At 41.4% G+C, this 26,057-nt stretch overlaps 1 protein-coding gene across 1 annotated transcript in view; it reads left to right on the top strand.

The window, feature by feature from the left end:
• Positions 1-432: 432 nt before the first annotated feature.
• The window catches only part of JADE3 (jade family PHD finger 3), a 34,092-nt gene continuing 8,467 nt past the window's right edge, over positions 433-26,057 (top strand). Inside the window, exons 1-6 of the mRNA XM_077927799.1 lie at positions 433-852; positions 16,845-16,904; positions 18,840-18,922; positions 21,307-21,464; positions 23,751-23,941; positions 25,471-25,763. Coding sequence (XP_077783925.1) covers positions 16,856-16,904; positions 18,840-18,922; positions 21,307-21,464; positions 23,751-23,941; positions 25,471-25,763 — 774 coding nt within the window. The 5' untranslated portion in view covers positions 433-852; positions 16,845-16,855. The remainder of the gene's footprint in view (positions 853-16,844; positions 16,905-18,839; positions 18,923-21,306; positions 21,465-23,750; positions 23,942-25,470; positions 25,764-26,057) is intronic.

Here is a 26,057-nt window from a genome sequence, read left to right as displayed (position 1 = left end):
GGGTGAGGTTGCCTTCCTCCTCGTCGTCTGCTTGAAGCAGGCATGTCATCTTCCAACTTCTCTGGCGGAGGGACATATAAACTAGACTCGCCATAGGAAATTCCCCCTGGATGGCCGAGAGCAGCGGGCATCCTTGCTTTCATCGTAAAAAGTAAATACTCTTTTAAGATGGGAGGGACGGGGGACGCGCGATGGCAGAGCGCGCGCTGCTGCTGCTGCAGTCCTTGGCACCAACTCCCTCTTAAGGTTTTTGCGAATTGACAAGGGCTCGGACTGCTCAGGACGACGAAGGATCATCAAGAGGAAGAAATCTAGTAAGTCGGTGGGGGTTGCAGGTGGCGGAGCAGCAAGCAGCAGCCCCACCGGCCGAGCTCGGGTAAGGAGAGCTGGCACAGGGTGGGAGAAGGATGGGAAGGGAAGGGGAAGAGGAGGAGCTTGCGAGGCGGCGGCGGCGGCAGCTCCAGCAGCAAGCAGAAGCGGCAGTGTCAATAATACAATAGGGCTCTTGTGCCGCCGCCTGGCCTGCCAAGAGGGAGACTGCAAGGGCACAGGGCCTGCTCGCCCCTACGAGCGACAGGGGGGACGGCGGGGGGCGCTCGCGGCGACAGGCTTGGCCAAGCGACATGCCGGAGCGCGGGGCTGGCGGCCCGTAGCCACGGAGCGCCCAGGCCGAGGCAGGCGGGAGCGGGAAGGGGAACGGCGCCGCGGCCGAAGAGGAACCGGGGAGGGCGGAGGGGAAGAAGAGGAGGAGGAGATGGACGGCGTGAAGTAGCAGCGGCAGCCTTGGCCCCTGGGCTGGGGAGTCTCGGGGCGCGCAAACGCTGCTGGCGCCGCCCGCTCCAGAGCCACAAGGTGAGTCGTGGGGCGCAGAGCCGCCCGTGGCGCAAGGTTGCCTTGTGGGGTCGGAGAGGCGAGAGCGGCGTTTATTTTATTTTTTAAAAAACAGGTGGTCTCCTCTCCCGGGGAGGCTTCGGGGCGCTCGCCGGCGCGGCCTAGGTGGGCTGGGGGAGAAAGGAGAGAGGTGGCGGCCCGGGCCGGCCCTAGGCCGTGCGTTGTTGGGTGGCGCTTCTTCCCCCAGTATTGCCCATCCCCGCCGCTGCCGCCGCGTTGCGCGCGCCCCCCCCCTCCTTCTCCCCGGGTGCAGGCGGCGTTTGGCGCCAAGGCCTCGGGGCTCGAGTCACGATGGCGGGGCGGGAAGGGGGCTGGGCGTGCAAGAGGTGAGCGAGGAAGAGGAGCGGCGGCAGCAGCCCTAGCGCCGCCTCAGGTAGATGTTTACGCGTCGCGACACGTGGTTGTGCGCGCGTGGTTTGTGTATGTGTGGTGTCCAGCCATGTGGTTTGCGAATGGGCCGGGCCCATAAGTTATCCTTTCTTTCCCCCCTGCAAAAAAGAAAACCCTGACTGAGTTGGGGGTGTTTTTTGTCTTCACGTGTTAAGTGATCAGAAGGATTCCGTGGTTGTGGGCGTTCTCCAGGCAGTATTTCTCCTCTGTATGTAATGTGGAACATCCTTTGTTCTGAAAAGTTTCTCTTTATGGCCTGATCTATTGCTGTCTCCAAACCGGACGAGCCTGTGGCAAACAGTTAGTGACCTCACACCTAGTGATCTGGGGTGTGCTGCTCAGTCCACTGCTTTTTTTCCCTAGAGAAAAAAAAGGTGCCGGTACTTACCATGAAGTTGTTAAAGTAAGTGCCACACTTTTTAACAACAAAAGGAGGTGCCGGTTCTGCGTACCCTTGAAAAAAAAAGCACTGAGTAGATCTAAATGTTTTAGAGGACACATGTCATAGGCTTCACGTGCATGGGCTTTGTACGCTGGTGTGGTGCCAAAAATGGCATTGCAATCCTGTGTATGTTTATTGTGGAGGAAGTCCCACTGAACATAATGTATGCTTGCGTAGGATTGCACCTTAACTGGTGGGTGTAATATTAGGTCTCAGGTTTTTCTAGCTAAGCCATGGAAGTGTTGTATGCTTCAGATTTATGCAGTTGAAAATGTTTGGCTGATCAGGATTTGTTCACTGCAGTTTGATTGCCTTCTAATACTAGATGCAAATCCTGTAGTGAAGTTCATATTAACTCATCCAGGAAACTATTCCAGCAGGTGTTGAAGAGACTAGTATTTGTGTGAGCTTAACTTGGGATAAAGAGCAACTTGGGGTGGGTTGTCATCCAGTCAGGTTTTGTTTTTGTTTTTTAGTTTAATAGAAATTTTAAAATTCAAAACCTATCATTCATTGATCAAATCATATTTATTCTACTTATTTTCATCCCCTATTACAGTATCATACCAGAACCAACATTTGCAAGTGTGCCTTCACCATTTAAAGTTGCCCCACTAATGTCGTTGTAATTCTGTGTACACTTTGCTGAGAATAAGTCTCATCAAACTCTGAAACTTCTCAGTAGATATGTATAGGAATGCGCTATAATTAACTAAAGGCATAGTTGATTGAGTAAAGCTTTTCATGGAGAATATAGAAGCTAGCAAGTGACTTTCTGGGTTCAGTTGGTTTTTATATTATTCTTGGTCTTTATATTCCTTCTGGTAATAATTAGATAGTACCTACAGCTCACCTAGTGGAGCAGTGCTTGCATTAATTAGCTGCTTGACCTACGGTAACATTGATCATAATGCTACTCACGTTCTGGTAACCTCCTGTCTGGACTACTTCCACGTCTGCTATGTGAAGAAGCCTTTCAAAATGGTTTGGAAACTGTCCTTCAGAATCCTGTCACCAAGCTGCTAACTGGGACCAGGTATTATGATTACATCTCATTTGTGTTGAAATAACTCCACTGGCTTCAGGTCTCTTTCCAAGCTCAGTTCAGAATACGGGTGCTTGCTTTTATTAAAATTCTACGCAGCTTGGATGGAACCTGACATATTTTTGGACAGTCTTTCTGTAACAGTCTACTTGATCACTGAGGTTGTCATTAGAAGGCTCTTTTTGTGATGCCACCACATTCTGAGGTACGTCAGGTGGTGTTGAAAGAGGATGATTTAAACAGGAGAAATTCCAGCTGGGAGTGGGGATGAGATACTAGAGCAGCTTAAAATTTGACTTTTGCTGTCGCCTTCCATATTGTGCTCATAACTTTGTCCCATTGACATCAGTGGCTCTTAATTCTGAACAAGTGTCTTCAGGGATGCAAGTGTGGCATGCAGAGACATAAAAACACTTTGGGAAATCAATGTACAGTCGTACTTTTGAAGTCGAACGGAATCTGTTCCGGCAGTCCCTTCTACTTCCAAAATGTTCGAAAACCCAAGCACGGCTTCTGATTGGCTGCATGAAGCTCCTACAGCCAATCGGAAGCTCCATCGGACATTCGGCTTCCAAAAACAGTTTGCAAACCGGAACAGTCACTTCCAGGTTTGTGGTGTTCAGGAGCCAAAACATTTGGGAACTAAGCTGTTCGAAAACCAAGGTACAACTATTAAAATTAAATTAAAAATGAGAACACCTTGTTTCTGCCAGCTGAAGGTTTGAGGCCTTTTCTGCCCCACATCACTGGCTACAATTGAACTGGAATTTGATAATGCAGAATAGTAATAGCTTTAAAGATTCCCGTGATAAATTTTCTTCCTTGGAGAACACCTGGGGACCCAAGGTTGAGAAAGACTGGTCTAGAGACAGTACTGAGCTGGATTAACCAATGGTCTGACTCAGTGAAAGGTCTTCTATATTTTTCTGTACAGTGGTACCTCTGGTTGCGAACGGGATCCATTCTGGAGCCCAGTTTGCAACCTGAAAGGAACGCAACCCACGTCAGCGCACGTGCAGGTCGCGATTCACCACTTCTGCGCGTGTGCGTGATGTCATTTTGTGCACATGTGCAAGTGGCGAAACCCGGAAGTAACCCTTTCCAGTACTTCTGGGTCACCGCGGGACGCAACCTGAAAACGCGCAACCTGAAGCAAACATAACATGAGGTATGACTGTATTCTATGTATTTACTGTCTTCTATATTTTCAAAATCAATAGTCTTTTCAAGGGACATAAGTGCTTTACAGCAACAAATATTTTAAGTGTTATTTTAAATCCAGGCTGAAGGTTGGCTAGTTAGCTGTGGATGAAAAACAACTAGACAGCTGACCAGCAGATTGTTAGGCCTTGCCCAGGGAAGTAGGTTTGGCTTCAGGTTGGTGTTTGCAGTTTTCAAGCACTTTGGAAAGATTTTGGGAAACAAAATGCAACTTTGGAGGCAGGTGTTTGCCTCTTTACCATCATCCCTGACCACTGGTCATGCAAGCTAAGGGTGATGGGAGTTGTAGTCCAAAAACAGTTGGAGACCCAAGTTCAGGAAACCATGTTCTAGAACAAAGGTGAACAGTGTTGCTTTTGTTAAATTTCATGTGGTAAACAGACTGGCTTAGTTAGCTTCAAATGTAGCAATTCTAAAACATTGCCCTACTTTCTAATGAAATCTGAAAATGAAACAATTACACGATAACAGCATCTTGGAGGAGAGCTGAGAAACCGAATGTGCCTGCCATGTCTTCATTTTTTTTATTGAAAGAAGTCAAATGTTCCCCCAGTATTTATGTATGATTGCTAATTAATCCACTGCCCCTTACTGCAGTTCATTCTTCCTTCCTGTAAATATTTGACCCTTCTGTTAGGGGAAAAGTGAGCTTTATGTTTCAGTGATCTAATTTCAGTGTTTAAGATGTCGTGGGATGGCACTGGGACATATTGAGCATGTAAAAAGAACCGACATGAGTACTTTTCAGGTTATATTTTGATCTAGCAAAAGGAAGGGAATAAATGTTTCATGTGTCTATACAACTAGAACTGACATGAAGGCATAGTGCTTGTACATCTTTATTCTACAGGAAGAAAGATGCCTGAACATACTATAATACCAGAATCAAAGTAACTGATGAGTAATAGTTCAATAATTTTTTCAGGTCTAGGGATATTAGCAACCACAGTAATTAACCATTGAATTCTTTTATTTTTGTTTCCCCAGCAGTTGACAGTTTGCATCAGTTATTTCTAGTATACCACTATAACTCATAATTGGTAGGTTTGGAGGTCAGATCAGGTAGGTCAGAAAATGTGCAAACTGTATAATTCCTGCAATTCACACGAAGGCTGATTGCAAGTTAATTTGTATTTGGTGTGCATGTGAATTCAGAATCGCTGGGCATAAATGGTTGCTATCTCTGCTAATGCTCAGATTGATTGCAGTAACCTTTTACTTGCTAAAGCAAGTGAGAGAATCCCATTTTAAATACGCAATATATGTGTGCCAAATTATTTTAATCTTTCAGTAACTATTTGGAATAATATTTTTTTAAAGGGTCATGAGATTTTTTTTTCTGGTAAAAAAAGTCACATGTCTCGCATACTTCTTGTTTCAGTGTAATCATATGCAGGGTTACATGCTCAGAAGCAAACTCGGTTGAGTGCAATGGGACTTACTTATAGATAGCTGTGTAAGAAGGATTCCTCCACCACAACACTTGCTGCTTTACCACTTCCTCCTGCCAACAGCTGCAGCTACTCTTTTAAGAGCCATCCCAACTGTAAAAAAAGGAAGAAGGAAAAAAAAAACCAGGAACAAACAAAACTAGCCAAGAAGGGAGCATAGTGATGCATGATGTTGCAGGACGCATGATGATGGCAGAATGTGCACAACATGTTCTGCGATTGCACTTTCCAATGCACTTGTGCAAAAATATTATAGGATCTCTTTGAGAAAGTATATTTGGCCAAGATTACACCAATAGTTTCTATAAACAGCGAGACAGTTACAATTTCTAGTGCACTAAGTTCATCCATCCTTAGTTATTTCTCCTAATCTTGGCCCTAATTTTTTCCTGCTTGTTATACAATTTTTGAATTATGGTGCTGGAGAAGACTCTTGAGAGTCCCATGGACGGCAAGAAGATCAAATGCATCCATTCTTAAGGAAATCAGACCTGAGTGCTCACTGGAAGGACAGATCGTGAAGCTGAGGCTCCAGTACTTCGGCCACCTCATGAGAAGAGAAGACTCCCTGGAGAAGACACTGATGCTGGGAAAGATGGAGGGCACAAGGAGAAGGGGGCGACAGAGGACGAGATGGTTGGATAGTGTTTTCGAGGTTACCAGCATGAGTTTGACCAAACTGCGGGAGGTAGTGGAGGACAGAGGTGCCTGGCGTGCTCTGGTCCATGGGGTCACGAAGAGTCGGACACGACTAAACGACTAAACAACAACAACAACAACAAATACAATTTTTCATTCAAATTGGGAAAAGCTTCATAGTGATTTAGTGTTATTAATGTTATGTGTTGTCCCAAGTTTGAGATCAGTCAAAATCCTGTGATAGTTGAAAAATTACTCAACCGATCAGGCTTATATCAAGAGCTGATGGTACTAAATTTATATATTGCAGTTTATTTCTTTAAGATACTGGTGAAAATGCATACATATTGTTAACTGAAAATGGAAGCAGATGCTTCTTATCTCTTCACAGCCATGTGTGAGACTCATTCACATAGCGTTAAAATGGGGTTTACTGCTGTATCCAAACACAGCCGGAATGTGTCTCCTCCACAGAATCCATAAACTGCTTTTTGTAGTCCTTAACCTTTGAAGATTTAGGAAACAAACTTCTAAAAAAGGAAAGCCTTGTCTGTTCACAAATGCTGTATTTCAGATTTCCCCTTTTTGGAAAGGCAAGACGTGTATTATATTTGGGGTTTTGAAGACAATATGTATTGCAGAATCCCTTTATTCCTATTTTCTAAATTCATTTTCCCAATCCCTGCCTTTTGTCTGTCTAACTAATGTGCATTATTATTTGAAATGGTTCTAAACTGGTACAGTTTTTTCCACACACCCTGCCATCATTTGTGCTGGAGTTTTCCACTGCAGTGTTTTTTGTTTGTTGGCAGAAAGGCTACCAAATGGATTAGATTGAAAATGACTTTCGTAGAAAGCGAAACTGACAAGAATTAGAGATGATCATTTTGCTGCTGTTGGTCATTCCTGCAGCTTTTCCCACAGGCAGACACAGGGCAGCTATTCACTGAGGGGGTGTCTCAAATGTGGTATGGAAGTAAAGAACAGTGCTACTTGCTATAGTCCGGAAGGAAGTTAACACAGAAGCGTTCCTTTCTAGCAAGTGACTGAATGGAAGTGGGCAATGAAAAGACAGAATGATTGTAAAGGGAAATGTAAACATTGTCAAGTATTTAAGCAACGAAGTAGAAACAATTTCGGTAAATAATATAGAGAGAGATGAGCTATTAACTTGAATTCTTTAGCGGCAAATTAGTGCATTCTGGAAACAGAATAAAATGGATACTCTTGATGGATACTGCAGGTTGGTTTACTTGTGCCTGTCGTTGAAGTTCTGAAACATAGCAAGCAGGATGTGGGTGTGTAAAAAACATTCGCGAGTCTTGTAGGCTTAAATACTTGGAAGTTACAGATTGGCATCTGTAACTCTTGTTGGCGTGTGCACAAATTGAAGAAATAATTCTTTTTACAAATTGCTGAATGATCTGAAATTCTGAGTGGCAGTTCTAGAAGTCCAGTGAATTGTAAGGAGAGGGGGTGCTATTTCCCCACAAAATCAGATGAATATTTCATATTGGATAAATGATGTTTTAGAATTTCCTACCAGATTGCCTACCACCTTGATAAGCATCCATTGTTCTTAACTGGTTAATTACTTTGCATGGTGGTTTCTGGCCCACAATGGAGAGCTTCAGCATTGGAGTCCTTGTTCTTTCGCCCTTCAGCTCTTTCCAGAGATTTGTGCCTTCAATCAAACTGCAGGCCTAAATACTTGGGAGTGGGGGATGTAATACACAAAACCTACCAATTGCTTCCATTTCATGTCTTTAAAAATATTTAAATAAAAAACCCAGCTATTTCTGTAGTGCTAAAAATGGCAAAATAGTTCTTTAAATTTGCTGTGTAAATGTATTATAGTGTGCCAATCTTGGTTCTACATTTTCTTGCGAATTTTGGATGTTCAATTTACCTTGTGTCTAAATGGCCCTCACATTATAGTTAATATCTTCCACAAGGTACTGAAATTAATGAAAAACAATTTTAGCTATTAGACTTCCAGTTTAGCACTATTACGCTGATTTTAAAAATGCACATTTCACACAGTCGCTAATTTAATTTGAGACTGTACTTCAGTCCTCACAATCAATATGTGCACTGAGGAAACAAGCAGAAAGAAAGAAAAGTATTTTACAACCATGAATGACTCCCTCTTAGTAAGTTTTGCCAAATTCAGTACTAAATCCATAGATGGTAAATCTACTGCAGCATTCTCATTCAATTTCATTTCAATATTTGTATCCCAATTTTTCTTCATTTTTGGTTGAAACGAAGCATCTCATACATGTTAAGTGATTTTGAGTGTAGAAATAGATAATCCAAAGTGGATTCATTTGGTCAGACTGTGTGGATATTATATTATCGTTGTGTTTCGTAACTGCAGTTCTAAAAGCGCCCAAGATCCCCCAACTTTTGAGGATCAGATTTGTAATCATTTATATTTATCATAGTTTGTGTATACACTCCATTCAGTTATGCCCAGTGTTGTGGTGCAGATCTTTTGAATGGGAATTATTTGACTATAGTAAAATTCTGCACACTTATTCCGTGAGGCTAAAAATATTGTTGTGAATGAAAATATTGACTCACTTGTTTGTTGCCTCATAGCAAAATCAGTCATGCTTATTTGGCCAACTTAGTTTTTCTTATGGTTTGTCCCTGTACCTCTGCATATACAGCAGTAGCTCATTTTTCAAATGTCTCCGCTTACGAACATTTCGGTTTTTGAATGCCATAAACCCGGAAGTAAATGCTTTGGTTTTTGAACACACCTCGGAAGGTGAACAGGAAATGTCGCTTCTGTTTTGAGTTTTTGGTTTTCGGACTTTTCGTAACTCGAACGGTCTTCTGGAACGGATTATGTTCAAAAACCGAGGTACCACTGTAGATATTTTCTAAACCCATAGGAGTACTTTGGATCTAGGAGGTGTATGTATTGTATACTCTTTATTCTCCACATGTTTAAGCAGTAGTCTTCAAGCTTTAGTTCTAAGATTCCTAGGAAACAAGGGATTCTGCAATTAGCAGTTAAATTCTAATAGAGCTAGGTTGACCACTCGTACCAATTTACCTCAGCAATGTCTCACCAAAAGATTTATTGGCTGTTTCTGCACTGTGCAGTCAATTACCGGTAACTTGGGACGGTAGGTGTTATGTACAGTACTGAAGTTCTCACCCTGGGCCAGCAGGGGGATACTGTAGATAGTTTTCACTCAGGTCCACATATGCAAATAAGGAACTGAAAGTGACATTCAGTGATTGGATAGTTACAGAAAGTGTTACAGTTGCGTTGTAGTAGAGCTCTATATAAGCAGGCTGGCTGAACCCTTCAGTTCAGTTCTGTTCTGGCCTGTGAATAAACAAGAGCTGTTTGAAGAATTGCTGTGTCGTCTGATATGTTCACCCACAACTTAACAATGGCGACGAGAATGGGATACGAACCCATGCGTGCACACCCCAGAACATCCCCCAGAATCCTCTGCAACCTACAAGGTTTTCATGGCAGTTGCTTATCCAGCAGACAAATCACAATGGGAAAGGTTCCCAGAAGGCAGAAAATGACTGCCTTAAAGGATTCAATGACATTTAGTTTACCTCAGGAGCTGATCTCAATAGATAAACTACATATACTAATTATGGAGCATTATTTAAGCAGTTCTCCTTTATATTAGAAAAAAATCTGTTTATAATAAATTTTTGGATTAACACATTATTATATCAGATCATGACAAGGGTTGTGAATAGAGTGAAGCATGCCCCAAGATTCTTATTTCTTCTGCAGCTTTTAATTCTCGTTGGCTTCATGTTTGTAACATGTATTTTGTGGTTGTACTATATTTCACATTCTTTTCTTTTTACACCACTTGAGTATTGTTTAATGTAGAATATGGATATATAATCCATATTTAAAACTATGTTTCTACTAAATATGCCCTCAACTGAGATTTGTTTTTGTTACAAACAAATAGCAAAGCTGTTGTTAAACTTGATAATTTGGTTATTTAATCTCTTACACACTTTGGGGGCTTTGATTAATTCAGTGTTTGTTGGATTTTACATTTCCACTGTGCTGCTGCCTTAACTGAGCTTATAGATGCCAAGGAGTGGAACTTGATAATCAGTGTGCTAGGAGGATTAATTGAGTTTCCAGCTACGATGCCTCCGAAGTGTGCTAGAGTTAAATGAAGGAAGAACTTCCTTTATAAATATATGGAGAAATGCTTGCTTATGCAGAGGTGAGTTAAGGTGCTTTTACATCATTTAACATTGCAATCTTATGCAAGTAGCACCAGGCTCTGGGGGCAGTTTTTGGCTTTTTTCATTTTAAAATAAATGCAACCATGTTTTTAATTTGTCTAGCACACTCTTTAGAATAACCACTTAAACCTAAGTTATAAAGCACTGCACATTGGCTACATACTATATATAAATACAAGGATAAGTGTGAAAACAGGGAAGAATCGTGTCTTGGTTATTAAATATTTAATGATGCGTTTGGGAGTACTGCCCCAGTTATCAAAAGATGACTAAATGGAAATGGATCCCCTAAAGGGACTGGAAAGGCATGATGAACTCTAGGTCATGCCCCTGAAAGTGTATAGTTGAAAGCAATCCCCCAAAGTTTAGAGGATTAAAATAAAAATAAAAATCCCCAGAGTCAGAACTACTCAGAACAATTAAAAATAGCAGCTAACTCTGTGCATGCTTTTATAGACACATCTGTCAAATAAAAGAATTGTAGTGATCAGAAATACAACTTGCTTTTCTAAAACCAGCAGCTGTGAAGTTCATTTTGCTGAACTGAATGCTCAGAAAATTGGAAACTTTACAAGGTTTTGCTTTTGAAAAACCCCCTTTTTGGAGGAAATACCCTTTCTTTCCTGTTCTGTCTCAGTTACTATTTTAGCTGATAAAAGCACATACCTGTATACAAAGTAGAGTGTTTATATTTAAAGTGTTTATATACTCTCTCTCTCTCTCTCTCTCTCTCTCTCTCTCTCTGTGTGTGTGTGTGTGTGTGTGTGTACGTGTACACACAGAGACACAGAGTATATAAAGACTTTAAATTTTATAGAAGGCAATTGTGAATTTCTCACTCTTATTGTAATGTGGAATGAGTACCTGTGGGTCATGTGTACGGTGAGATCCATGCCTTGTAGGGATTTACTGTATTTTTCGCTCTATAAGACGCACCAGACCACAAGACACACCTAGTTTTTGGAGGAGGAAAACAAGAAGAAAAATATTCTGAATCTCAGAAGCCACAACAGCAAGCGGGATCGCTGCGCAGTGAAAGCAGCAATCCCTCTTGCTGTTCTGGCTTCCGGGATAGCTGCGCAGCCTGCATTCGCTCCATAAGACGCACACACATTTCCCCTTACTTTTTAGGAGGGAAAAAGTGAGTCTTATAGAGCAAAAAATACGGTAGATATTCTCATAGGTGAGATGCCACACATTGCAGTGGAAATGGGGAAAATCGGCAATATAACCTCTTATCTCAGTTCTGTGTAATTTAAGAACAGACCTTAAATTTGCAGTTTCAAATACCAGCTACCATTTTCAAATTTGGAGTGTGCTGGGGAAAAGAAAAAACTGCAGTGGCAACACCTACAGCTTAGTTGGGTTTCTTTAACAGGCTGGTTCCACTCATGGCAAATCCATTGAAGTCAGTTAACACGGCTAACTTCGGTGCATTACTATGAATGAGTCTACTCTTGAGTAGAACTGCAATTCTTAGCGGGCAGAAGGAATGTCGCAGCAAGTGGCTTAGCATGGCCCAAGACAATGTCGCCAAAGCAGAGTATTCTGATGAGTAAAATCTCATAGGATGGGACATGGGGGGAAATTATTGGCAGATAGAGGGAAGGACAATAGACAATAGAGAGCAAAATGGCAGCATGGATGAGATCAGGCTGTTGGCTAGGTATCATTGGAGAAACAGAAAACTGATTAAGTAGGCTTGCTTCAGTCTTGTGCTATAACAGGCTTCCTCAAACTTGGCCCTCCAGATGTTTTTGGCCTACAATTCACATAATCCCTAGCTAGCAGGACCAGTGGTCAGGGATGATGGGAATTGTAGTCTCAAAACATCTGGAGGGCCGAGGTTGAGGAAGCCTGTGCTGTAAGGTGACAAGCCTTCAAGGGTCTGGGGACCAAAAGTCACAGGGCTTCCCCAGATGTTCTTTTTATTGTGCATGAATGAAGATATGTGCTCATGATGGTATCTGAGCAGTTATATGTGATCCCACTTTTGATAAGTGTTTGTGCCTGCAAAAGTTTCAAGGCAGACATGCTGCTTCCTTTCAAATCTGTGCAAGTCCTGCAGCTTGAGGCTGAAATCCCATAACTTCTCATACCATAAATCTTCTGGGTTTTATTTCCCCCTGCTTTTGTTGTGCTGTAGCACAAGAGTGCCCCTCCGGACGACAGTAATGTGCTAAAACTGGGGGAGCATCACAGAACAACTAATAAAGCAGAATTGTGTGTGGACGGTTCAGTATAAAAATGCATTATTACTGCATCAAGGTCATGTTGCAAAATACAGCTGCAAAAAAAAAAAATAATCATCTCCATTCTGGAGGGGCCCATACTCTCCTTTGTCTGAGGCCTCCTTGGTATTCCTGTACTCCTAGAAAGAAGGAAAATTGCTAGAGAGCTGGCATGAATTTAAATAGCTAGAGCGCTGGCAGGAAGTCTTTATTGTAAACAGCCATGCAATATGCGGGGAAGTATATAAATGTCTTTAATAAATAAAAATAAGCCGTGACCATTTTTAGTAGAAGTCCTGTATTCACAGCAGGGCTGGGCATTCACTGTAACAGTTATAGGTGAACCATTGCACCATAAGACAACTCAACAAGTATGCAGTATCTGCTGTAATATGTGATTTAACTTTAAGGATTTGCTATGTGAATGCATTGCTTGCTTTGCTTTAATCTCATAGTCACGGACAGAGAAAATTGGTATGGTAATATCTGCTCTGCAGTTGGAATTAGTTTGCCATAGCTGTCCCTTGGAACACTAGAATCCTAGGTTCTAGAAGGAGGCTGGGGATCTCCAATGGAATTCTTATCACCTTCACAAAACTATAGTTTCAAGATTCCCTGGAGGAAGTTATGGCAGTTAAACTGGCTTTTGTTTGTGGTTCAGATGCAGCTTTATGATCCCTCCAGCTCATCTTTCAGACTTGGGTGTCCCATAATGTATGTTCTTGGATGTCTTCAGAATCTGCCCATTTCCTTTAGTATCTTTCTGCCTTTGTAGAAACAGATACATCCATGTAAATCTTCATAAAGAAATTTTCCTGCAGGGATGCTTTTTCCAGAGAATCAGTCTTTCTTTTGCCTGGTGCTGCCACGTTCCTCCCAGTGCTCTCATTTAATACCAAAGACCAAATGGTGTGTATTCCTGATTAGTGTTCAGCTCTGTGGAGTGCTTCAGTCATCAAGCTGAAGTGGATCTGAACCTTAATTATTCTTTAATTATGCCTCTAGAGGAAGGTTTCTAGCAGTCTATGCTGAGAGGGTGAGCAAATGCAGCAGCCTTATTTTAACTGTAGATAACACATCCCTTCAACACAGAAATTGAGACATAATCCCAGATCATGATTTATGATGCACTTAGTTAATATTTTTAAGGGACGCGGGTGGCGCTGTGGTCTAAACCACTGAGCCTCTTGGGTTTGAATCCCCGTAATGGGGTGAGCTCCCGTTTCTCTGTCCCAGCTCCTGCCAACCTAGCAGTTTGAAAGCACACCAGTGCAAGTAGATAAATAGGTACCACTGCTGCAGGACGGTAAACAGCGTTTCTGTGTGCTCTGGTTTCCATCACAGTGTCCCGTTGTGGCAGAAGCGGTTTAGTAATGCTGGCCACATGACCCAGAAAGCTGTCTGTGGACAAACCCCTGCTCCCTCGGCCTGAAGCAAGATGAGCGCCACAACCCCAAGTCACCTTTGATTGGACTTAACTGTCCAGGGGTCCTTTACCTTTTTTTACCTTTCGTTAATATTTAGTTATTTATTAAATTTATATCCTGCTTTTCCACCAAAACGAGACCACGAATTAAGTTCTTAACCTGAGATACCACTGTATATATAAAGAGGTTTACTTTTTTCAGATACAGTGGTACCTCAGATTAAGTACTTAATTCGTTCCGGAGGTCTGTTCTTAACCTGAAGCACCACTTTAGCTAATGGGGCCTCCTGCTGCCGCCACGCCGCTGGAACACGATTTCTGTTCTCATCCTGAAGCAAAGTTCATAACCTGAAGCACTATTTCTGGGTTAGCGGGGTCTGTAACCTGAAGTGTATGTAACCTGAGGTACCACTGTAGTATAAAAATTAAAAAGAGATCATTCAGAGCCATCTTAGATGCTACCCATGTGTGTGGCGGGGGGGGGAATGGTTTTTGTGGGGATTTATTCAATGCCGTGTTAGTTAATGTTGCAGAATTGGAGCTGAATCTGTTTAACGTATATGTTTGTCTCTGCCCCCCACCCCCGAATCCTCATAATAGTTTGACATTGGAAACGCAAATGAACTTTTGAATAAAATCAGAATGGGATTTCTAATGGTCAGGATTAATGCACTACATTAAAAACCATGCAGCAGCCATGTGGAAAAAGGTTTTGTAAATAACTCATCTCATTACAGTAGGAATTACATTGTGAATTATTACACTGCTGAAACTATTATTTCAATACTGTGAATTGGTTGTATGCCATATTAAGAGGTGCAGTCTGTTTTTATTTTTTTTCCTCCCTGACATTTAGGTATGGTTAGGAATGCTTTATGAAACATAATTTTGAGGGACTCTGTAAATAGTCTGAAAGTGACCAATTACAGGAGCGGGTGTGGATCAATTCAGTCCTTTGGACGGGGGGAGGGTGACCTCTGAGAACCTCATGTAATAACACAAAAAGTATAATCAATATTTAGAAAGAAATGTAAGCTGCTTGCTTTGTGGTGTTTATTCTGCCTCTGCTATTTTGGGCTGCTGGTTGCCAAGTCTATATTTAGAATCTTTTCACAGTGTATGGTAGTTTACTACCAGCATATGAGTGTCTGCCTTGCTGAATATAGGTCACAAATTTAAATAATCAAGGGTAAGATTTAAGAGTTGGAGGAAATGATAGGATTTCTGCCACCTCCACCATATTAAGAAAAAGTGGTGTGAATGGATGTGGAAGGGAGGCATTATAGTTCAGCCAGCTGCTATCTGATGGAAGATGGCGAGCAAGGAGATCTGAAAAGAAGACCTGGCATTTTTTGTGTATAAGAAGAGAGCGGAGGCTATCCTAGATCAATATGATAGTCCTAAAGTAGTGTGGATGTTTATTCTTATTATTTGTGTATTTATACCCTGCCTTTTTCTCTGATGGGACTCGTAGCAGCTTACAACAAAAACAAGAACCACTAAAAGCAGAAAAGCCAATCATTAAAATACAATTATGCATTGGGAGCATTAAAACTACCGTATTTTTCACTCTATAAGACGCACCTAGTTTTTCAAGGAGGAAAACAATATTCTGAATCTCAGAAAACAATATTCTGAATCTCAGAAGCCAGAACAGCAAGAGGGATCGCTGCGCAGTGATCCCTCTTGCTGTTCTGGCTTCTGTGATAGCTGCGCAGCCTGTATTCGCTCCATAAGACGCACACACATTTCCCCTTACTTTTTGGGAGGGAAAAAGTGAGTCTTATAGAACAAAAAAAACGGTATATAAAATCTGTTTAAAACATACCAACAAGTACAAAAAAAAAGCAAAGGATGGCACCTGTCTTATACAGTGGTACCTCTGGTTACGAACTTAATTCGTTCCGGAGGTCGAACGGAGTTCCGTTCTTAACCTGAGGTACCACTTTAGCTAATGGGGCCTCCCGCTGCCTGCACACAATTTCTGTTCTCATCCTGAGGTAAAGTTCTTAACCCGAGGTACTACTTCCAGGTTAGCGGAGTCTGTAACCTGAGGTGTTTGTAACCCAAGGTACCACTGTAATTGAAAGCAGACAATCCCCCAAAGCCTGCTGGAAGAAGAAAGCCTTCACCCGCCACTTGTTGTAATTCTATATTGAATACCTTTTACTGCTTGAAACCAATGGCATAGGCAGAGGGGGAAAGTGTTGGGTTTAGATTTGTGAACACCTTTCCTGCTGGTATCCTATGACATGTATTGAGCAGCTAAGCAAGCCTGCCTGGATGGAAGATATAAGCACAGGGACAAAGAGTAGAATGTTTTTTAAGTTGCATAGTAATGACCTTTGTGATTGCCCCTGTTCATGTGGTGGCATTGCTTTTGCCATTACGGCCATGTGGGGTAGTGAACCCATAATGAAGCAGGCCGCATGCTGCTACTATAACATCTAAAGGGCACTCCAGTAGTTACGATAATTTGTATACAGAAGTTATAAACACTAAACTTTCTTTAGTGTTTGACTTCCCTGCTGAAGATTGAATGCTCAGTTATACCCGCCCCCTTTAAATGCCCTGAATCCTTCTCTCTATTAATCTAGTCGCAGATTGACTTTTCTTGATACACATCTTTAATCAGCACATTGAGGTTCAGTGGATCACTCAGTACTGCTTGTTTATTACAATAAGTAGCTTGTGATCTGACACTATATGCTGGAAAGCTCCCTTTGGAAAATCATCTTTTTTGGGGGGGGGGTACAATTCCTCCAGGCAGCATTAATTCGTGCATGGTTTTGTGTGTGTTTTCGCGGCATGTGATGGATTTAACCAACTATATCTTTTCTCTCCTCTCTTCTAGGATGCGTCAGGATGAAACGCCACAGGCATCTAAGCAGCAGTGACAGTTCAGACAATGAAAGTAAGTAGTGTGATCTAGTCTTCCTTTGATCTGTCACTGCTTCCTGTGGTTTCCTCCTCTGGTTTGAGGGCAAACGGTTGCACTTTTTTATGGCTTTTCTTTTTTTATTTCTCATCTGATTTCATTTTCTCTTGCTCATTGTGGTATTCAGTTTTATCAGAGAGGGCTTGGGGAAACTTAAGAAACCCAACGCTGGGTAGAATAATGTGGTTGTTTAGCAACAATCTTTATTTAGAATGTAAAAGGTGCATAATTCTTCCTGAAGAGAGAGCTAGTATTTATTGTGAAGCCTCTGTTTTCTAAACTGATAATGTGCTAGCTGCACTCCTCTATGTGAGAATCTTTGAGGATTGTGGCAGACTTTTCATGCTTTGGGATGAATGCTAAGTGAAATATTTTGTGTCTGTAGAGCCTTATAAAGGTTACCACTTCAGTTACCACTCCCAACAGGCCTTTTTTCAGTGCTACTTACAACTCCTTTCCACATGTGAGCTTTACGTCTAGTTCACAAAGTAGCTTTCAAACATGGTGTCCTGAGTATTAAAACTTCTGTGTGTCTGCAGCAATTATCTGTTCTGACAACAACTACAGGTATCCTACTCCTTCTGCTGCTCAGATGCTATTATAGCAGTGTTTCAGTTAAGCAACCAATTGTATTTCAGAAATATTGGGATACGTACCTTTTAAATCTCTGGTTTCAAAACAACTCTTAGAAACAACTTCTCCTTTGAGAAGAAAGTATATAAAGGGTGGCATTGTGTATACAATTGTTATGTATTGTTAATGTGAAAACACAGCAAACTGAATGGCCTCTGGCCTCTTCAGCAGCCTCAGTTTTTGTAGCTGGAGTCAATCAGTCAGGTCTCTTCCCTCCCAGGCCAGGTGGAAAGAGGCTAGCCAGGCAGGAAGCAGAGGTCTTTGCAGGACTCGCAGCCAAGATGGTCCAATTCTGTCCTCCTGTCCCTGTTTCCTCTTTAACCTTTTTACCTTGCTTTTATTTCAACATTGTTTGCTTCTAGGATATAAAACTGTTCTCTCCTCCATATTCATTTGCTCATCTAATTGTCAGTAGACAATACCATCCTACGGTTTGTTTATAAACCATTTTCAGAAGGTATCTCAGAATTCAGAACATTCCATAACTCCTCCTTGGGGTGGATCATGCCAACTTGTTGGCTGTCATGAGTCATTCAGAGGCCTTTGTGTTTCTTTATAGTACTCAGTAGCCCACCCGCATCCATATAACACAGGCAACATTTATTTTTATTTTTATTATTTATGATTTTCAGTTTTATACATTTCAAAAATTTTACAATCATTTTAGCATTTCAAAACTCAACTTCCTTCCCCCTCTTTCTGCGGTTCCTTAAATTTGTTTTTTATATTTTCTGCATATCCAAATTAACTTAATTTACTCATTTATTCATCTGCTTTAAATATATATATATATATAAAAAGCTACAGGTTATTACAGTCATCCTGCCAATATTCTTCTCTGATTACAGTTTATTTGTAAATATTCAATAAACCATTTCCATTCTTTTATAAAAAGTTTGTTATCTTGATTTCTTATTTTTCCGGTAAGTTTTGCCATTTCCGCATATTCCATAAGTTTTTGTATACATTCTTCTTTCGCTGGGACTTCTTCTTCTTTCCATTTTTGGGCAAGTAACATCCTTGCCACTGTGGTTGCATACATGGAATAAATTTCTATACAGTTTGGTAGTCAGGAGCAACTTGTTTTGTCCCTTTGGATACTTATCCTTGAAAAGTTGAAGCAACTGATTAAGAAAAACAGACCCATAATTAGAAGCAAAATTTCTAGTTTATGTTGCCTAAGATACCATTTCAGAATGCAGTTCTCTGTATTTTTATGAATATCCTGGTGTTGCAGCAGCATTTAAATTGTCTCCATCTTTTCCTCTGTTTATACAGGTCCTTCTACTTCTTTCTCCTTTTGTTCCAAGTACAGAAGTAAGTCAAAAACACCAGCAAATGAACAAAAGAAACCTGCTGAGGTAAGAGTAATTCTCACATTCAACTACATTTTTTTTCCACTATTGCAAGAATAATTTCTCCCCTCTCCCCACACAAACCTCAAATTTTCTCTTGAGGTTTTGGGGACAGATTTGGAGGGTAGCACGAGGGGAGCGGGAAGATAGTTCTGTTACACAACGATTTCTTCATTCATGTTGTTTCCCTTTTAGAGGTGAAGGAAGGAAGAACGAACGAACTTGTCCCATTTGAGTTCAATGGGATTAAAGCCCATCTATGTTTAAGGATTAGGGTCTGTAGTAAAATGGGTCATAATTTCCTGAATCTAGGGGCAGTTGAAGAGAAATTGAGGTCCCGAGGTAGCAGGTGCTGTTGAAGAGAATTTCTTGTGTTTTCTTTCCTTCTTCCTTATTGCTGGAATATGACTGTAGGGCTATGGCAAACTTCTGCACAAGCCATTAAGGCTTCCGCTTTTCTTATGAGTATTTGAGTCCCTAATGTTATGAGGCTGTCCCCAGGTACTTCTTCCCCAATTTACCTTAGGCACAGTTTCAATTTTGGCATCTCTTACTATGAACTGAAAATATGAGTTATGAAAATACAAGTTGACAAAACACATAATTCTGAAAAAAATTTAAATGCACAACCTCTGAGTAATGTATAAAAATACAGAATGCACATATCCTTTCTCCCTGTTCTGGATTTACCCTAAAGGTGGGCCGGAGCAGGCCAAATACCTACATATCTTCTTCCTTTAATTCATATCTATGGGACAAATTTGGATTGCCCTATTTCTTGGAACTGCATGTCTCTTCTTACCCAGAGGGCCAAACTAGTCAATAAATGCTTGCACATTTCAAATGTGTATTGTTCTTACTTTAGAAATAACAAACAAGGGCATGAGTGGAACTGCCCTGCATAGGGGGGCTGTAACCTCTTTTCATTCTGCTCTGTGGTCCTAGTGAAACCACCCCCCTCCAAACACACAAAAAGAGGAAAGATGATATTGATTTAGAGTGCAAAACAAAAGCCCCCTTCAGGTATCTAATGCATGACAGGGGAAACTGCATGTAGATTAAGAAACACTGCTTTCCTGCCCCATTGCCCAGCTAGGCTAGCCCTATGCCGATGTATTGAGCATGGGAGGTGAGGGACGCGGGTAGATTGGCTGTGTTATGTCAAGATTGGACCACTGGCAGGCTCCTGCTCTTGGTTGCACAATGGGCGGTATTCAGCTAAACAGTTATGGTAGTGCAGTGATTTTTAGTTGGACAGTGTAACTTCCCCACCCTCGCCTCTCCCTGTGCACCCCATAAATATGCTCCAGGTTTCCCCAGCTCTCCAGAGTAGATGTGGGAACAGGAGAAGATAAGACCAGGAAATTACATTGTGCAGCTAAAAGTGGTTGCACTAGCGGCTAGACCAACTGTTTAGTTGACTACTTCCAAATGTGTTTTATTTGCCTAAATGATCACTTTTAACGTTGAGCTACTTCCTTGGAGAACTTGGCAGACAATTTAAGCTTACGTAACCCTTTAAAAAAAAAAAGTTCAGCATGAAAGTTCAGGGGTTAGCCCCCTTCAGAAATGGAAAATTACTTGCTGAATGCCTAATGTCATTGCAATTACTTCTGAAAACAGATGAAATGCAGATGACAGTAGATTATGACAGCGATGGGTAGGTGTCTCATTTGCCTTTAAGCTGTGCTGTTAAATGCAAGCTCTTTTGGGTCTACTCTTCTTTTTGATGCTCGGAGTTAGTTTTATCCATTGAAATCTTTGATTTCAAAACAAACTCTATTCTACCATACTGCTAAAATGAAATTAAATCTTCACTTGCAACTTGCAGGGTTTCAGGATTTGAAAGAGACATCGTTCCTGTAATCCAGGGTAGATGCTAGAGACTCAAACAACTTTTAACAGATTGAACTTTCCCACCCAACCTCCCAAGTTGTGAGCAAGTCTTTTACTTTCTGCTTGTCTCTTTCCTGGTCACGTGCAGTTACTTGGATTCTGGACCTCCCCAAAGCTGGAAGTTGCCACAGTTCTGTAGGTGTTTCAGTATCTACGATTAGGGGAGATCCCATATCTACATAATTCTAGAAGATCCCATTCACGCTTTACCTTCTAGGATTTGTGTGGTAAAGCAGAACAGGGTGGTCCACTTGCTTTGATTACAACCGCAGCAGCCCATGATTCTAAATAGTTGGGGAATTATGTGTTCCTTCCTTTATGCTTGGCAGCAAAGGGGTTGGTTTGATCAGTATGGTTCTGACAACTGTTTAACATGGCCTCTTGGATAAGGCTCCTGTACATTATTAATTTGTATTGTTAAAGAAGAAGAAGAAAAATAAGTTATTGGACTGTTTCTTCCCAAGTATTAATGCTGTCTTTGCCTTCACCTGCAGGTGTTTCGAAAGGACCTCATTAGTGCCATGAAACTCCCAGATTCTCATCATATTAACCCAGATGAATATTACCTCTTTGCGGACACATGGAAACAAGAATGGGAAAAGGGTGTGCAAGTCCCAGCCAGTCCAGACACGATTCCACAACCTTCTCTCAGGTAATTTTTAATAAATAGTTGTTGGGACTGAACTACATTTAATTTTGGGGTAGCAATATGAATATACTGGGCAGCACTCAGGTCACGTAAACCATAATTAATCGTTTACTACTTTTGTTGCGCAGAGTAGATTTTTGATCAGGTGAGGCTGCAGTTTTTAAAGAAGTATTAAGGTCCACAACAGACATATGTATTCTGACCACATAGTCAAAGAGGTAGTATACTGCATTATTTCAGCATAACTAAGTATTGTTCCAGCGGTTGTGGTGGATGATGTACACTGCAGTTTTCCAAATATACGAGACAGTTTTGTGGAGTACACAAAGTTGGGTGTGGTGGTAGACTGGATGAGGGTGTATTAACCTGAGCTAGTCTTATGTATATAAAGATCACCAGATACATTTGCTTGGTAATGGCTCATGCCTAAGTACCTTTGTCCCATTGTATTTTTGTCTTTCTTTACTTCCTCTGATGTATGGTATGGTCACAAATCAAGAGGGAACATTAGGCAGTGTGGAAAATTATCTGTGCGGTTGTTCAATAAAGAATTTACTTTTGTGGGTTTATTTTTTGTTTTTGTTTTAATAATCCCTATATTTGAGTGTAAGAAAGAGGTTCGCTGATAGTTCAGAATGGGCTTTTGGCATGTGCTCCTGTAGTTTATAGGGATGCGGGTGGGGCTGTGCTCTAAACCACTGAGCCTCTTGGGCATGCTGATCAGAAGGTCGGCGGTTCGTGAACTGATGGGGTGAACTGTTGCTCTGGCCCAGCTCCTGCCAACCTAGCAGTTCGAAAGCACACCAGTGCAAGTAGATAAATAGGTACCGCTGTGGTGGGAAGGTAAACGGCATTTCCATGCACTCTAGCTTTGGTAACGGTGCGCCAGAAGCAGTTTGGTCATGCTGGCCACATGACCCGGAAAGCTGTCTGTGGACAAACGCCAGCTCCCTTGGCCTGAAAGTGAGATGAGCGCCACAACCCCATTGTTCCCTTTGATTGGACTTAACCGTTCAGGGGTCCTTTACCTTTTACCTGTAGTGTGTAGCAGTACTCTGTGAGTAGCATGGCATTGTCCTAATGCATTCCTTGGTCAAAAGCAAGAGTAGCTAACCCACAGGTCATACATGGACTCCCCCCCCCCCAAAAAAAAAGACTGTGGCCCCCAAGGACCCCATGAAAATGATTTTTTATTTATCTGTTTACTCACCTTTTGTGTCTGGGTACCCCTTTCTTAATGGTGCTTTTCTGGGCAGCAGTCCCTAAAAATTTGTTTGATTTGGATGCTGCATCCGGATCAGTACAACTATCTCTGCTGTTGCTGTTGTCAGCTGACAAAAAAATAATAATGAAATGATCGGCTGAAGAACAGCCCAAGGCATTGGAATGGTCAGTCTGAGCTCACTTGGTGATTGCTGTGTAGAATGGACTCCGGGATTGGAGGGAGAGAGTGGTTGGAGATGTAAACGAAGAAATGGATGGGAGGCGGAAGGAAAACTGTAGAAAAAGCTGCTGGTGGGAGAAACATTAATAGATTATTGTGGATGGGGGGGGCATGAATTCATACACTTCCGGAGCATAATTTGATTAGTAGCCACAGAAGGCAAAGAAATTAATCATTGGGGAAAGGGGTGTGCATTATTATTGTTTCTTATTGAACAAAAAAATGGGAGACAGCTGGTGGGAGGTGGCAGAAATTTTGCACCCCCATCTGTATCCTGATCCCAGCACTGAGCAGATGTTTAAATATCTCCTCTGCTCAGTGTCAGGTCTGGAGTATGGTTTGGGATACAAATCTCTCCCTCTAAATACACCCATGTGGATGCTGTGTGTGTGTGAGAGAGAGAGAGAGAGACACAGAAAGAGGATGTGCTGTGTGTTTGTAAAAGAGGGAAGTAGCATGGAAAGACTCGAATAGCTTGGGCAAAATGTCCTATGTACTGGGAGAGAATGGGGTGGGAATTAAGAAGGAATGGAGGTGTGGAAGTTAGTACGAAAGAAATGAGAAATAAGGGTTGGAGGGGTAGGTTCTGCCTTTCCCCACTATTTCGTTTTGGCCATGCCTACTTTGACATGGCCCCCCTCCACTTGCCATTGTGACCCTCAGCCTGGAAAACGTTCATACCCGATGCACCAATGCACATTGTCACTTTTGCTTGACCCATGCATTCCATTGTAGCCCAGATTATTATAATCAATTAGGGGCATCAAATACCTGGCTTCCCAATTTGCAGAAGTGCCCTTTCACCAAATGACTTACAGCTCACTTTAATTACTATATCGTTTTAGAGTCGTAGCGGAAAAAGTAAAGCAGGTACTATATACACGGCCTAGAAAATACATTCGTTGTTCAAGTCAAGAGCCCACTGAACCTGGCTATATCAACATTCTGGAACTGGCAGAATCGATGTGTCGTTATGACTTGGATGATATGGACATCTTCTGGCTTCAGGAAGTAAATGAGGAGCTTGCCGAAATGGGTGAGAGTGATGAAAAGTGCAATTACTAAAGCTACAATGAATTTTAAAAATTGAATCTTTAGTCAACTGCGCTGATTTAAGACTGTTTTGCTGTTGCTTCCTTTTTTATAAAAAAAATGGATTGTTTAGAAAGAGAACTTTAGTTGATATTCAAGGAGTCTTCTGCAGCCATGGTTCAGAGACATTTAACTGCATCTAAATATTTTGAGGAACTTCCATGCTTTTAATATGTTTCCTAAGATAGCAAAGCTGTACCTTAATTCTTTGGAAATCCATCTTGGTTCATGGAAGAATGTGCATTTTATGCCAGGACTCTAGGAGTAATAAAAACAATGTATATGAAAAAATACCAATCAGGTAATAATGGAAGTCAGTATTCCTACTTAATTGTATTTGCTAATACTCAGATCTTAATTGTATTTTCTAATACTCAGATCTTAATGAGCTGAGAAAATGGCAGCTTTGCAGACTTATACTTTGTGGCTCCATGAGAGAGGCAGGATTATGCCACTCTAGTAACTAATCAGAGAAGACACTATCTTGATAGCTTGTTTATGAGGCCAGTTGAGACTTAAAAATTAGCGGGGAAATAATTAACTTGACGTGGCAGATTCTTTTCAACGTAGTATTCATAAGCAACATGTTTCTAATCTGAATGGGAAAAGGTAATGGGGCATATAATGAGATTTCAATGAAGTTGAACAGGCTATTTGTCATGTTAAGAGGCAATTTCCATAAAACAATGGTTTGGCTCAAGCATAATGCACATTATGAAACCATGGATTAGCCTTATGTGTGAACTCAGCCCAGTTTATTGGCAATGGTAAAAGTTTCTGATTAACCAAGGTTTGTAGCTGGGTTATAAACCTTGCTTAACATCAAGCATGGCTTTGCTTTGTATGTAAACCTGGACCACTTCCTTAACTATGGCTATGGAGCTGTCGCTGCCCAAAAGCTAGTGGAGCTGAAGTTGGAAGAGCAACAAAAAATTTCAGCTGCCCTCACTGGTGCTTTTAACTATTCTGTGACATTAAACCTTGGTTGTATGTGATCATCTGCCAGACATCTTAGTGTTAATGATGGTTTAGCATGAACAATGCTATGCTATGGTGTCACAGGTAAAAATCAATTTTGTGCATTATTACTGACATCCTAGCTGCTACTTTGAATATATGTAGGTTGTCTGAATCCTAGGGAATAGGACTTTCAATCTAGGTATTTGAATATTTTTATATAGGAATATAGGAAGCCAGAAAGGCACGATAACAATGTTTTAAATAAGTCCACCTACAATTGGTGGCTTCACTTTTCGTATATCTGCATTTGTTTAAGATACTGTATTTATATATCAGATTAACGCAGTGTAGATCTTAAGTCTTTTAAAACTTGGATTGAAATTTAAGTAAGTCTCACACAAATGAGGGAGGGAGACAACCTATTGTCAGTGCAATGCTTTAGGAAATGAGGGTGCTTTTTGTTTCTTTATCTAGTATTAAGCAGATTATTATTTTGCTTTAATTCTCCTGCAGGTTGTGGGCAGCTTGATGAGAACACAATGGAGAAAATGGTGGAAGCCCTGGAACGTCACTGTCACGAGAACATGAACCATGCCATTGAGACAGAGGAGGGGCTGGGTATTGAATATGATGAAGATGTCATCTGTGATGTGTGCCGGTCCCCTGACAGTGAAGATGGGAATGATATGGTGTTTTGTGACAAATGCAACATCTGTGTGCATCAGGTTAGTGCTAGCAGAGGTTTTGAAAATGCTTCGTTCTTTTGGGAATGGGATTACAATGAAACCTTGGTTCTCGAACAGCTTAGTTGACAAACAAATCGGAACCTGAATGCTGCAAACCTGGAAATAAATGCTTTGGTTTGCAAACTTTTTTCGGAAGCCGAATGTCTGATGTGGCTGTCAGCTATTGTTTCCAGGGTGGCTGCACCAATCGCAAGCCCGGTCTTGGTTTTTTTAAACGTTTCAGAAGTCTGACGGACTTCTGGAACGGATTACATTCAAGAACCAAGGTACCACTGTAGAATCTTTCTAGATAGCTTGCTCCAACACCAACCTATCTGAAAAGCCATTGAAATGCTAGCAATCTGGCAGCCTAGT

The sequence above is a fragment of the Podarcis muralis genome, chromosome 4, assembly GCF_964188315.1.
Source record: "Podarcis muralis chromosome 4, rPodMur119.hap1.1, whole genome shotgun sequence".
NCBI lineage: Eukaryota > Metazoa > Chordata > Lepidosauria > Squamata > Lacertidae > Podarcis > Podarcis muralis.
The sequence above is the reverse complement of the archived record's forward strand: the minus strand, read 5'-3'. Positions and strand labels throughout refer to the sequence as shown.